General features: G+C 38.2%; 1 protein-coding gene across 5 annotated transcripts in view; it reads left to right on the plus strand.

Moving 5' to 3' along the window:
* Positions 1-12,990, plus strand: part of prdm6 (PR domain containing 6) — a 110,781-nt gene that overhangs the window by 9,673 nt on the left and 88,118 nt on the right. For all 5 annotated transcript variants that reach the window (XM_044197589.1, XM_044197586.1, XM_044197584.1 and 2 more), the window contains exons 3-4: positions 8,707-8,855; positions 9,895-10,053. In XM_044197589.1, coding sequence (XP_044053524.1) covers positions 8,707-8,855; positions 9,895-10,053 — 308 coding nt within the window. The remainder of the gene's footprint in view (positions 1-8,706; positions 8,856-9,894; positions 10,054-12,990) is intronic.

Here is a 12,990-nt window from a genome sequence, read left to right on the forward strand (position 1 = left end):
CACGGTCTGCTCGCTCTCGTTAGCGTTTTTCCTCCCCGCGGGCGCTTAACTAGGGCGGGACTTAACTTCGTTCCTCCGACAGCTAACTTTCACTCCGTCATCTAACCAATAAGAGACCAAATGTAAACAAAATCATTCCTGACAGGCAGATAGATCAATAAAACTATTTGCTTTTCTTTTTTTTAAACAAACAGAAAATACTGATATAAAATAAATGTATGTAACATTTTAAACCTGGGTCACTAATTAGGCAACCAGATGCACAAATATAATTTTATTTTCTCAGTAGGCTGCGTTATTAGGTCTACTGACCTTTCAGTTTGACTCCTGGGAGGAGGATGAAGAACGACTGGGTTATATGACGTTGATGGTTGCATGTGGCTTCGGTCCATTACTGCTGCCAAAATGGAAATACTGCATTGTGCCGTCAAATCTTACAGTAGCCTGCTGTTAATGTTTGTTCTTGTTTTGGTCTCCAAAAAGCATCAACATTTGCAGTATTTCCCTGTATTTAGGAAGAACGGTACTTTACTGTTAGAATTTGGCTGTATTTTTACAGCAGTTTGTAAAAACAGTGGGGGATTAATGAGCTGAGGAGGAATTTACATTCTACGATTACACATCGTTTTTTATCCAGATGTTTTTTAGACTAAATATCTTAAACTATTTTAGGGGGGAAATATATAGATTTAAATATTATTGTTCGGCGGCAGAATTACAGATTGCAAAGCCCCTTAGAGCAAATTTGTGATTTTAAATTTAAAATAAAATTGACTTGACTTCTTGTAGAGTAGAGAAGGCTTCAAAACAACTATTTGGACCATGATGTAGGGAGATACAATTAAATCAAACAGCTAAATGAATAAATAAAATGTTATATTGGGTGGCATTTTTTTAGTGATTTAGTATTGCACTTCCATAAAGTTGAGGGACTTGTCAGAGACAGATTAAAAAGAGAATGGTAAAAGTCAAAGCAGCCGAAACCCAGATATCCTATCTTTTAGTCCTTAGTGTGGGTCAAATTTCAAAAACACTGGAGCCTACATTTCCCATAATGCAACTGGATAGCATCCTTTCATTAGACCTTCTCTCCCTGGTGAATGGCGGTGGTGAATCACTTTCACGCTCCACACCTCCAGTTTGCAACACAGACTTCCTGATAGAAATGTGTAGTCTCCAAGATCAAGCCGAGATAACCCTGGTGACATCACTATGACATCATCAGGGTTTGTTTGTTTTTTCAAACTTGGCAAGGCTCCCCCAGAGACACAGAAGACATTATACAGCTGTTTACAGACTGAGTCGCACTCCTTGTGATGAGTAAACTGACTTTTATGTGTGTGAAAGTGCCCTTTTAAATACACAGAAAATTGTACAGAGTTTGGTTGGTGGCTTAATTTCTTAAGGGGGTGGGTTGCATTTGGCTACAGCCCTGAATACAATAAGAATTTAGTTATTGTATAATTTTAATCTGTGTATTAAAAGAGCTGTCAATCAATATGGGAACAATATCAGCTTCCAATCCTGTGGTTTGGAGAAAAATATCACATCATAATATTTATGTCTTTGTATTATTACGAATATAAAAGTGTATCCATGTTTTTTTTTTAATTAAACATAATAACCTAAAAATAAATTCACATTGTCATAGTTTTGTCTATTTGTTTTTCTTCTAGGGAATAGAAAGTTTAAACTACGTATATTTTCAGCTCTGCTGTCACTGAGCAAAACATAAAGAGCCTGGAGTTTTATATTAAATAAATTTTAATTTTATTTTGTTCTTTTAGAGAAATAAAATGTAGGACTGGAAGTTATAAGACAGCTGAGATGTATTTTGCTTTCATAAGAAAACACAGATCAATTCTTACAGTTTACATCTGGACTAAATGTCAGCTGGCAGTTTTATTGTAATTTAATGAAGTTGGTTAAAAACACACACACACACACACACAGCTCTGTTTGTTGGTTCCCAGTCGCTGTGTCTTCGAGTCACTAAAACAATGTTTGGCATGTTCATACTGCTGTCCCACTTTAATCCCTGCTCATCACTCTTCATACACAGAGACATAGCAGGACCCTGACAACAGTCCAGAAACAGTAAATATCTGTAATTCCTGCATGATCTGGGAGTCCTGTTCTGTATTGTAAGATTAAATCACCATATGTTTACTACTATTATTAGTTAATTTCCATTGTTACCAGCGCGACAAGGCCACAGAGGTCACAGAACAAGTTCTTGTTTTTATGTTTGTCAGGAAGTTTGAGGTTCACCCAACTGCAGCAAAACAGCTTCAGCTGTAAAAAGCAAAATAATCTTATTGGGTTCATCTAAACCAATCTCAACTGATTTTACTTCAGTGGTTCAAATAGATCTGGGGTTGAGCTCATTAACAGCCAATTTCCTGGTTGAAAAAACAACCGAGCCAATCAGATCTTTGTAGGCAGGATTAAGGATGGACATGTCATCTTCCTGTGCCAGAGCCACAAAAAGGCCACAAGTGTGGATGAGATTCATGCCGCTGTGCAGGGTGCTGTGAGTCGACTTATAGGAATAACAACTCTTATATTAACCAACATTACAAACGTTACGTTAACTGCTCCTAGTCCATGGGACAGATGCACTGACTGGTTAGGGCAAATTGATTCCTCCTCCTTGGGGCGGTTAATATGGATAAAATCCTCTGTCACAGTATATAATTTCACATCAGGACAGAAACCTAATATTATCCACAATGGCATCATAAAATGTATATCGTCTCACGGTATATATCACCGTGTCACCCACCCGTACAGCCCTCCCAACAGAAAACTGCTACAAGAAGCACCTCCAACCCGCTTAAAGCCTAACAAACCTAAGCTAACCAAGCTACACGCTGTAAATCAGCACTTCCTGCAGCTACTACACAGTAAAAGCCTCACTTTCTTGGGAGGCTTTTACTGTGAAGAAGTTACAGGAAGTGCTCATTTTGAAGTTCTAGCAGATTACCATGAAAACATTAGAATTTATAAAGTTTCATTAAGTGATTTCTGTCTACCAGGAGGCAAAACAAGCTGACAGAAACACACACTACCACCTTGAGCAACACGATCATCCCAGTAGAGTCGTGTGTGTGCCCACCTGATGAATCTAAGTCCAATATTCTCTCTCTTTTAGCTCCGGTTTGGTCTCCAGCAGCTCCTGAGGGAAACATCTGGCTCTTTAGCTGCTAAATGCTCCACTTTCCTCCCCAGCTGCTCTCTGACTGTCTGTCTGCTGTTTGCTGCTGGGCAGCTCGTGTACAGCGGCTTTATCAAACACTGACTGAACGAGACAGTACAGTAAATGTGCCATAAAACTAAAACTAGGAGCTAAAAGTGTTGGAAACAAACAAAGCTACTAACATCACTAGTCTTTATGAAGTGTGATGGTTTTGTCGAGTTTGTTTTGGAGCCTCGACCTTCTCGCTGTTCGGTGCTTGTGATGGCGACAAGTCAGGAGATGACACAAACTATATTTTACTCTTACAGTTAATCACTCTGGATTAGAGTCAGATAAGTGCAAATGTAGAAATGGAAATTGGCACCTCAATGTCTAAATACATGAAAATTTAGGTTACTGATATGTTTATGGAGCAGATTAATACCCGCTCCTTTAAACTAGATGTGTTTTAAGAGATAAAAATGTTTGAAATCAAGGTTTTTAGGAAGATACATTTACAAAAAAAATCCTCATCTTGTGGCAACGAAATAGTAAGAAGTGCCCGCAGACGTTTTTTTTTTTTTTTTTACTGGAAACGTCGTCCGGCGCTCAGAGATCAGATGCAGAGCGGAGCTGTCTAAACACTGGCGATGGATGTAACAGAATACTGAGTTTGAATGATGGGAAGCGAGGAGAGCGCACCATAATAAGTTCACAGCCAGTTCATCAGTCTGAAAGAGAGGAAGAGAAGCACGAAGAGAAGGAAGAGAAAGCCAGCACGTTTACAGCTTTATCTGCAGCGTGTTAGTCTTTTACTGTATTATTAGTGTGTGTATTAATACACATATTAATATTCAGCTTAGTTGTAGTATTTACCATTACAAAAAGCAGATGTGAACTTATGACACATCACGTGTTGAACAGAATATCACATAAATGACATTATAAATGTGTTTTTCAGATATTTCACATGTGAAAAACAAGAATTTCACTTGTCACATATAGGCACATAAGGTTTTTGGGGCATTTCATATGTGGATTATAATATTTAATATGTGAAAACATGAATTTCACATGTGCTTTTCTTGTAAGGTAGTCATAACAAGCCTGAAGCATGAGCGTGGGCACTAGAAGGCCTCAAAATAAGCATGAAAATGTACTTTTTCAAGTTTAAAGATTCGTTATTGACCTTGGAAATAGTAGTTTGACAGAAAATTATTATCACAACGTCAATTTGCTGGATATTTCTGCAGCTTTAAGCCAAATCTCATGGCCTTTATCGGCAGATGGAGTTTTAAAAAAGAAAAAGAAAACACCTTTTGAAACTTTTTTACTTTTTTCACATCTAACATTTTTAAAAAAAGTAAATTATAGCATCATTCACCATTATATTTTATTGTTGAGCCATTATCAGTCTTATAGTAAAAGCACTACTAGTAATATAGCAATAAATAAAAGTATTAGAAGTACTTCTAGCAGTAGAACAAATATATATGAACATATAGCATATTAAGAAATTCCAGGATGTATTTGAATCTATTGTGGGGTTAAATATATATTTTGAAATGCAAATAAATATATTGTACATTAGAAATTAAAATGACTACATCATAATTCTTAAATTTATAAATATATGGTAAATGTATGCAAAATATGCTTTACAAAACATTAAACTGATATGCTTGTCAGTATACTGAAAATACAATTACTCACATATATGTTTTAAGTGTGTCAATAAAGTGGATAATATATGGAAAATATATATTTAATTGCATCAGAGTAGTTGTGATAGAAACACTAAGATTATTGTGGTAGGAGTTCTGTGTACGTAGTAAAATTATTAATATTTTCTTTGTTAATATTTACTTGTCTCTTGAGTTCAGTGTGTTCAACAGCATTTGAGCTTCAGTACCTACAGTACACCAAAAACGTGTTTTTTTTTTCAGTGAATAAAAGAGGCCAAAGTTCTCAAATGTTTAATGTTGTCTAAACAGACGCAGCTGCGCAAAAACTTTGCCTAAATACAATGTCTAAAATTGGCACAATGATAGTTTAAATCAGGAACTGGATCAAAGAATAAGTAAAACATAAATACGTGCCAAAAAAGAGTTTTCTCTGAGCTCACCTCCAGTCTGTCTGCGTGCGTCTGTGTCAGGGTTGGTAGTAGCGGCTGCAGTATTATGTGTGTCAGTGTTACTGTTTGTGTGAGTGTGGAACAGATCAGAGCTCCAGTGTAAAAACACATGAATCAAACGTCGCAGAGCTCAGCGTTAAACCTGCCTGTTGAGTTTTCACGTCATCAACAGTTTGAGCCTGAGCTCCTCGTCGTCTCCTCTGTCTCTCTGTCGTCTCTAATGACGCTCGAACGCTGTGAAAATAATCTGAGTGTGCCGCTGTGGACGGACGATCACAGCTCATCTGCAGCAGACACTGCTCTGTTCAGCAGGGAGGAATTCTCTCTGGTAGTTTTAATGCAGACTACATTAATGTAGAGACTTTCTCGTGACTCTGAAATCTAGGTCTGATTATTTTCTGTGTGAGAGATGATGTAGCTCAGAAAGACTTGTTGTGGCTTCAGATACCGTCTGGATCTTTAAATATAAAAGTTGCAAAGAGAAAGACATTTCTGTATTAGAGTCAAAACAAGAAACTTCTAGCACAAGATCACTTATTGGAGCTTTTCGGGAGCTTTCAGGCGGCACTGGAGGAAGTATTCAGATCCTTTACTGCAGTAAAAGCACTAAACACACACTGTGAAAATACTCTGTTACAAGTCCTGCAGTGAAAATGTTTCTTCAGTGAAAGTGTGTGAGTGTAATCAGGACAAAGTCCTTAAAGTATTAAAGCAGTGCAGCGTCCCTGTGGCTGCTGTGCTGTTATATATTCTATCATCAGGTTATTATTCCTCGTGCATTAATGTAAAGCAGGATGTTGCTGCTGCAGCTGGTGGAGCTGGAGCTCATGTTGAACCGGTTTGTATCGGACTAATGATTCTTTTCATTCTGGATCCATCTGCTGATTCTTTTCTCCATCCATCGATCGATTGTTTGGTTTGGAAAACTTGTGAAAATAGTGAGAAACGCCATCTTATAAACTCTTTTATAAACTCTTTTTATGTTTTGTGTAAAAATCCTAATCTGTAAAGTAACTAGTAACTAAAGCTGTCCGATAAATGTAGTGGAGTAAAAAGTACAATACTTCCCTCTGAGATGTAGCGCAGTAGAAGTACAAAGTGGCACGAAAAGAAAAAAGTAAAGTACAAGTACCTCAAATTTGTATTGAAATACAGTACTTAAGTAAATGTACTCACTTAATTCCACCGCTGCTTTCAGCCACATCCTGTGGCCTTTTCCTGCTGACGAAGGACATGAGATGTGGCTGAAGGCTCCGGGAAAGTTCAGAGAATTTTTTGTTTAACTGCCTTTTTAAAATAAAGAAATGATGACGAAGAGCTATTGTGTAAATCAGGATTGCAGCAACAACAACTGCCAAAGGTCTAAATACAACATCTGCAGTGTATCGCACATGTGGGTAACTTTACGGAACTGAAAATGTGTACTTTAAAAAACAATTTAATGAACTATAATAAAAAGGAAAGGTCGGCTGGATAGGATGCGCTTTACTGTCAGATTTCTCTAAAATGTGTCCACGCTGAGCTCTGTTTCACCTACAAAACAAACAAAACAATACAACATTTCAAAACGAGCTGCTGCAGTGCATTCAGTTTGATCGCCTGCTTTCACATTCAGTGTCTGACATACACAACGTTATGCAACGATAAAGATACATCTGAGCGACTCATTCTCTGGTTTAAAAATTTGATGGTTTGAGAAAGAAAGTAATTCTGTAATCTGTTAAAGGAATAGTTCAACTACTCGTATTTCCTTTCTTTTCAAGAGTTAGATGAAAAGACTGATACCTCTCTCATGTCAATGCGTTAAGTAGGAAGTTGAAGTCAGGACGTGGTTAGCATAGCTTAGCATAAAGACTGGAAGCAGATGGAAAGAGCTAGCCTGGCTCTGTCCGAAGTTCAGAAATACACCTGCCAGCACCTCCAAAGCTGACTAATAAACATGTTGCATCTGGTTTGTTTAATCTGAACACAAACAGAAATGTAAAAATGACTTTGGTTGTGGTTTTAGCGGGGAGCTACGTGCAGGAACTATTTCTTGCCAAACAACAGATAGGTGCGATGGCTTCCTGAAGTCTTCCCAAAATGTTGAACTCTTCGTTTAATATATATTCTATGGTTTCCACCTTTAAATAAGAATATTCTTAGTTTCAGTCGAGCCAGAAAAAGGAGTTTCTTTTAACAAAAACATTTTCCTTTCTGCACACAACTGTGAGGTACATAAGTACCTAAGGGTTCCTTACAGTACCCCATTAAACCCAGTGTTCTCATTGGTGAAGAGTTGAAGCAGTTTCCAGTAGATATATGACCCGAAACTGTAATAAAAATGACATTTTTGTTTATTTCAGTTTAAGAAAGTCGAGGATCATGGAGAATTCAGCCTGTAGAATTTTTCCCATTTACTCGACCGTGACGCTGTGTTAAATTTTGTGGTTTATAAATGACCATAATATGGTTTAATTTACTTCTATCAATCATGGTGTAAAAGTAGCTGTCACTCTCTCAAATGGCGGATATTTAATTTTGGGAAAAACAGAAAAAGCAACAACATTAACATCCTGTTCCTCTCAGCCTCTCAGCTCTGTGTGGCTCTGTGGGAGTTTTGTGTCCAGATAATAATCTCTCATTATGTTGCTACAGTCAATTAACATCCATTACTGTCAGACTGCATCTCTGAGTAAATGTTGACACTCGCTAATTCCCAGCAATACGCTGCTCGCCACATTTAAGCTGGAAAAGCACTGCAGAGAGGACTTTTTTTCCTCGTTTGACTTTTTGAGGAGAGTTTCAAACACATGGACACCGCGAGCCTCCTCTTTCTCCCTCTTTCCCTTTTCTTCAGTTTCAGTTTTTCACTTGTCAGGTGGTTATTTTAATACGACCAAAGGACAAACTAGTCTTGTAAAGATTATCGTTTAAATTTCACTTTTGACACCAATAAAAAAATCATTCTTTAAGAGTAGACAGAGCTCCAACAAAGGCAAATAAACAATGTTTAACCCCATTAATCATTCTACACTGCTGTTTCATAACATTTGTGAAATCAGTTTTTTTTAAAATACATTTTTATTTACAAGATGTATTCAAGGTGTCTGCAGGTCCTTAAAAGTCTTAAAATGTCTCAAATTCAAGGTCAATGCTACTTTTATTTTCTCCCTTAAGAGAAAATCATCTTGAATTGAAGGAATCGCTGCATAAAAGACAGACAAGACACAAAAAAGAAAGTAAATGAAAACACACTTGCAAACTTTGGAATAGAATAATGTTAAAATTGCAAAAAAAAGAAATTATTAGAAGGTTATGTTTTTAAATGCTGCACAAGTGTATTGTTTCATGTAAGGTTTGTTTGCTTGTTGTAAAATGTAATAATCAGTAAAGTCTCCCCTTCCACCTCCAGGCTGTGACATGTGTGCAGACAACAGGAACGGCGAGTGTCCGATGCACGGCCCTCTTCACTCTCTGCGGCGACTCGTCGGCACCAGCAGTACGGCGGCTCCCGTCGCCCTGCCGGACGTCCCTGATTGGCTCAGAGACCTGCCCAGAGAGGTGCGACTTCCTGTGTGTCTGTCGGCTTACTTGGCTGCCTGACTGTTGTATTTTACAGCGTAAGAAGAAGCTGAAAGAGATGTTGTGCAAAAATTTCACAACGTCAGAGAACAATTTTCATCCTCTTGTCAGTGGAATAAAGTCTTTGTCAGCCTGCATTATGTTCTAACAAAAACATTGGTATTAATTACAGCATTTGCTTTCTTATTTCTAAAAGCCTTTTTTGTTTCAAGCAAGTAAAAAAAACTCTCTTTTCCTTTCTGATATTTAATTCAGTATTTTATTATCTACAGTATATAAAAAGGCCTTAATGGATTGTCGCTGCAAGTGAGTCTGTTGCTAATACCAATGCTGAAGAAGATGGTTAACATCAGTGACCAGTTTCATATTTGACTGTAACTCTACAGATTAAACTGTATAATTAATCATCAGTGCTACTGACTATATATTTCTCCTGGTTTCAAAGTCACTGATGTAACATGCACAGATCATGCTGGTAGCTTTTGTCACACGCTTTAGCCAGATGTTGGCTGTGGTTAGCTAATGTTACCAAAAATGGACTTAATATGGTTTTTCTAAATTATATATATATCTAGATGATATATATACTGTATGTATACTGTATATGTACATGTTTAGCAAAGCTCGATAAAGGAAAGCGGCTCAGAAAACCAGGACTGATATTACAGCTTATTGATGACAAGCTTGGGGAGCTGTGTATTGTTAGTTTGGCAGGTTGGTTTGGGTGCGTAGGAAAAAGGAGAGCAGGTGAAGAGCTCCAGAAGGATGTACTGAAACTGAACGATACCTTTTGTCTCAGGACAGCGAGTGCAGCATCGTCTCTGATCACCGCTTGTCACATGGTGACACGTCTTGTGTTTTCCTGTCAGTTTTAACTTTCAGCATTTGAACTTTTTTTGTCATCAGGATCCCTCTTCGTAACGATCCCGATGCCCTGAATAGCACAGAAATAAATTGCATAAATAGAAATGTCTGCACTGGAGATGTTTTTAGTGTCCTCTCTGTGTTGTGTGTGCAGGTGTGTCTGTGCACCAGTACAGTTCCTGGTCTGGGTTATGGGATCTGTGCGGCTCAGAGGATCCCTCAGGGAACCTGGATCGGCCCATTTCAGGGAGTCCCTCTGCTGCTGGACAAACTGCAGTCTGGAGCCGTCAGAAACACCAGACACCTGTGGGAGGTAAGCGGGGTGCGAAGTGCGAAGTGAACCCTCAGCACTGTCAGTGTTAATGCACAGGAATCAAAGGTGTGTGTATGTGGACGGCAGGTGTCAAACACACACTTGTGAGGTGGTGGAACATGGATGAGGTGTGTTTGTGTGAAGGGAATAACTTTCCATTATTTTAGAAACTTTTGGTACCAACAAACTATATTTATCTTTTTAAAGATACATTTGGACAAGACATAGACGTGATTGAAATGTGTGTGTGATGTGTTTTACTTTCATAAGATATCAGCGTTGTTTTTCATCTTTCTCTCTCTCTTAAGTTTTCTGGCGTCACTGATGACACTGTGACCTAACACACACCTTCTTTTACATTCAAGTATGATTAAAACTGTATTCACTCATTAGCTTTTGTTATATATCCCTGCTACACATATAATAATACTATTGTCATATATCACTCCCTGATTTTGTTACAGTCACTCAGATTTCTCTGAAAAACAAACAAACCTGAAACAGTTTTAGTTTGATTTATTTATGTTTGAGGCCGTTACACTTGACATGTTTTACATTGTGTGGCACATTACTGCAGGTCTTGGAAAGTATTAAAAAGCATTGAATTCAGTTTCCTCAAACAAAAAAAAAACCCTTAAACAGTCGGAAATGTAATTTACAAGTATTAAGTTATGTTAAGATATGTGATTGCATTCTACACCTCTAAACTAAAATTGGATTGCGCTGCAGGAAGCAGTTTCAGTCAGCACCTTCAGACCTGCAGCAAACAAACTGCTAGCTACAGTAGCTGAGAAGGACAAGTAAAGATTTTAGCAAAAAACTTAAATGAACTTAAATGAATCAACCATTTTTAAATGGCTAATCCATCCGTCCATTTTCTGCCACTTTTTCAGGTTCAGGTTGCATTAATTTAATTAGTTATATCATTAGAAATTATTGTTATATACTGCTGGGAAGTACTGAAAAATGTGATATAATCATAAATCTAGGTCATGTCGTCCATACTGGTTTTCCATCGTACTTTCACATTTGAACTGGTATGATCATGAAACAGGTATTAAATAGCATCTATATGGTGTTAAAAAGGTCTTAAAAAGTTTAAATTTAACTCTGTGATTTTGTGTGCATATAGTACATGTTTATGTTGTGCGTGTGTGTGTGTGTGTGTGTGTGGTGGTGCCAGTTTGTGCGGTTCTGTGTGTATTTGAGTGTGTGTGTGCTTGTGGTCAGCGTCATGTCACCTCTCAGTCCATTGATCAGAGCGGATTGTATTTACATACAGTGGCAGGAGAAAGTCAATGTGGCAGTTATAAACAGCTGCATTAGCATTAGGGAGAGAGAGCGGGGGGAGTGAGGGATGCTGGGAGACAGAGAGACAGATGAGTCCCTTGTGGCCGAGCTGGTAAAGGTCAGTCAGACGTCGGTTGACCGGACATCAGTCTCTCTGCTGTTGACCGCAGCAGGACATCGGGAGGGGGTGGGGGCGTGGAGATGGGTTGGGGTTGGGGTTGGGGGCGTGGAGATGGGTTGGCTGCACGGGGTCAGAGGTCAGAGGTCGGGGGGTGGAGCATGCAAGACATCATAGGGCAAGTCCAGCAGGAGCAAGCTCGTCATGTCGGGCTTTGTGCTTCAAACAGAGAATATGAAAGCGTTGAGTTCACTGACAGCAGGATTTTACTGATCATATGTTTCATATATTTCTATCTGATGCAGACTCTTCAGTGCAGAAACATCTACAGTCACTGGACAGGTTTCAGCAGTTAGAGAGTCTTTAGCTTCTGTAATGGGACGTTATGCGTGGGCGGGGTACAACTCTATCATCAAACTATACTGGGACAAAGTTTGTGACTGCTGATATCCACCAGCTAATGGTCAGGTGCAGTTTTATGTGATTTACACAGAGAGATGGGAGAACAATGACTGCAGGGACACTAGATTAGAACTAATTTAGTCTTCAACAGGAAGTGACAGATGACTCTTGTCAGTGTGAAACATTTTCCATTCTCTATATATCACAACTTCATTCTCAAAATAGAACCTTTTCTCTAAAAATTATGACTCGATCATGTAAAATTACTTTTTTCAATATTAGAACTTTATTCTCATTTTCTCACTCTTTTTGAAATAAAAAAAAAAGTTTTGAGTGGAGACTCATTTTAAGTAACTGTCATTATTTGTTAGATTTAAAATGTGAATATCCAACCACTGACGTTCAGCGCATTAGCCAGAATTATTTCTTGACTAAATTATAATATAATTATGTAATTAAATGTGTAAGGTTCTCAGTTGCATTCGTTCCACACTGGATTTTAGAGATTTGTTTTCGTTCCGTCTTTTGCTGCTTGAGTGATAAAGCGACTTTTCTGTCCAAATTTAAGTTAACGATTTAAACATGATCGTTTAAAGAGTTGTCATGTTCCTATAAGGTTACCGTAATCAAACCTTTATTCAGCTCAGGAAAAAAAATCCCATTTCTAGTTATAAACATAGCTTTTACCTCAACAGGTATACAGATAGACAATAAAATCTATGTACAGGGTGTAAAAATACTCATAAGACTGAAAAATACTACGAGATAAATGAGCAGAGGTTTCAAATGCTAATAATTCCTGGATATGCCGTAAAAAAATCTCTGCAGTTTTTTAAAAAGTAAATCACCCTCATTATTTATTAACAGACTGACCATTAATATCAACAGACTGAGTCTGATTTAAACATCCTTGCACAGTTGTTGTATTTGGACCCAGCAGAGTCGAGCTGGGACCCACTGTGGGGTCTCAGACCAGCCTTTGAAGCCCTCGGCCCTGGAGAAAAGCTGATCCGATAACCCGGCTCTAACCATCGGCAGATTATCGGCCGCCGGGCTAAAACCGGTCATTAGGCCTATTGATGAAGAAGCTTTACACACAGATCCCATTAAAACTCACTGGTTGTTAA

The sequence above is a fragment of the Siniperca chuatsi genome, linkage group LG5 (assembly GCF_020085105.1).
Source record: "Siniperca chuatsi isolate FFG_IHB_CAS linkage group LG5, ASM2008510v1, whole genome shotgun sequence".
Lineage (NCBI taxonomy): Eukaryota > Metazoa > Chordata > Actinopteri > Centrarchiformes > Sinipercidae > Siniperca > Siniperca chuatsi.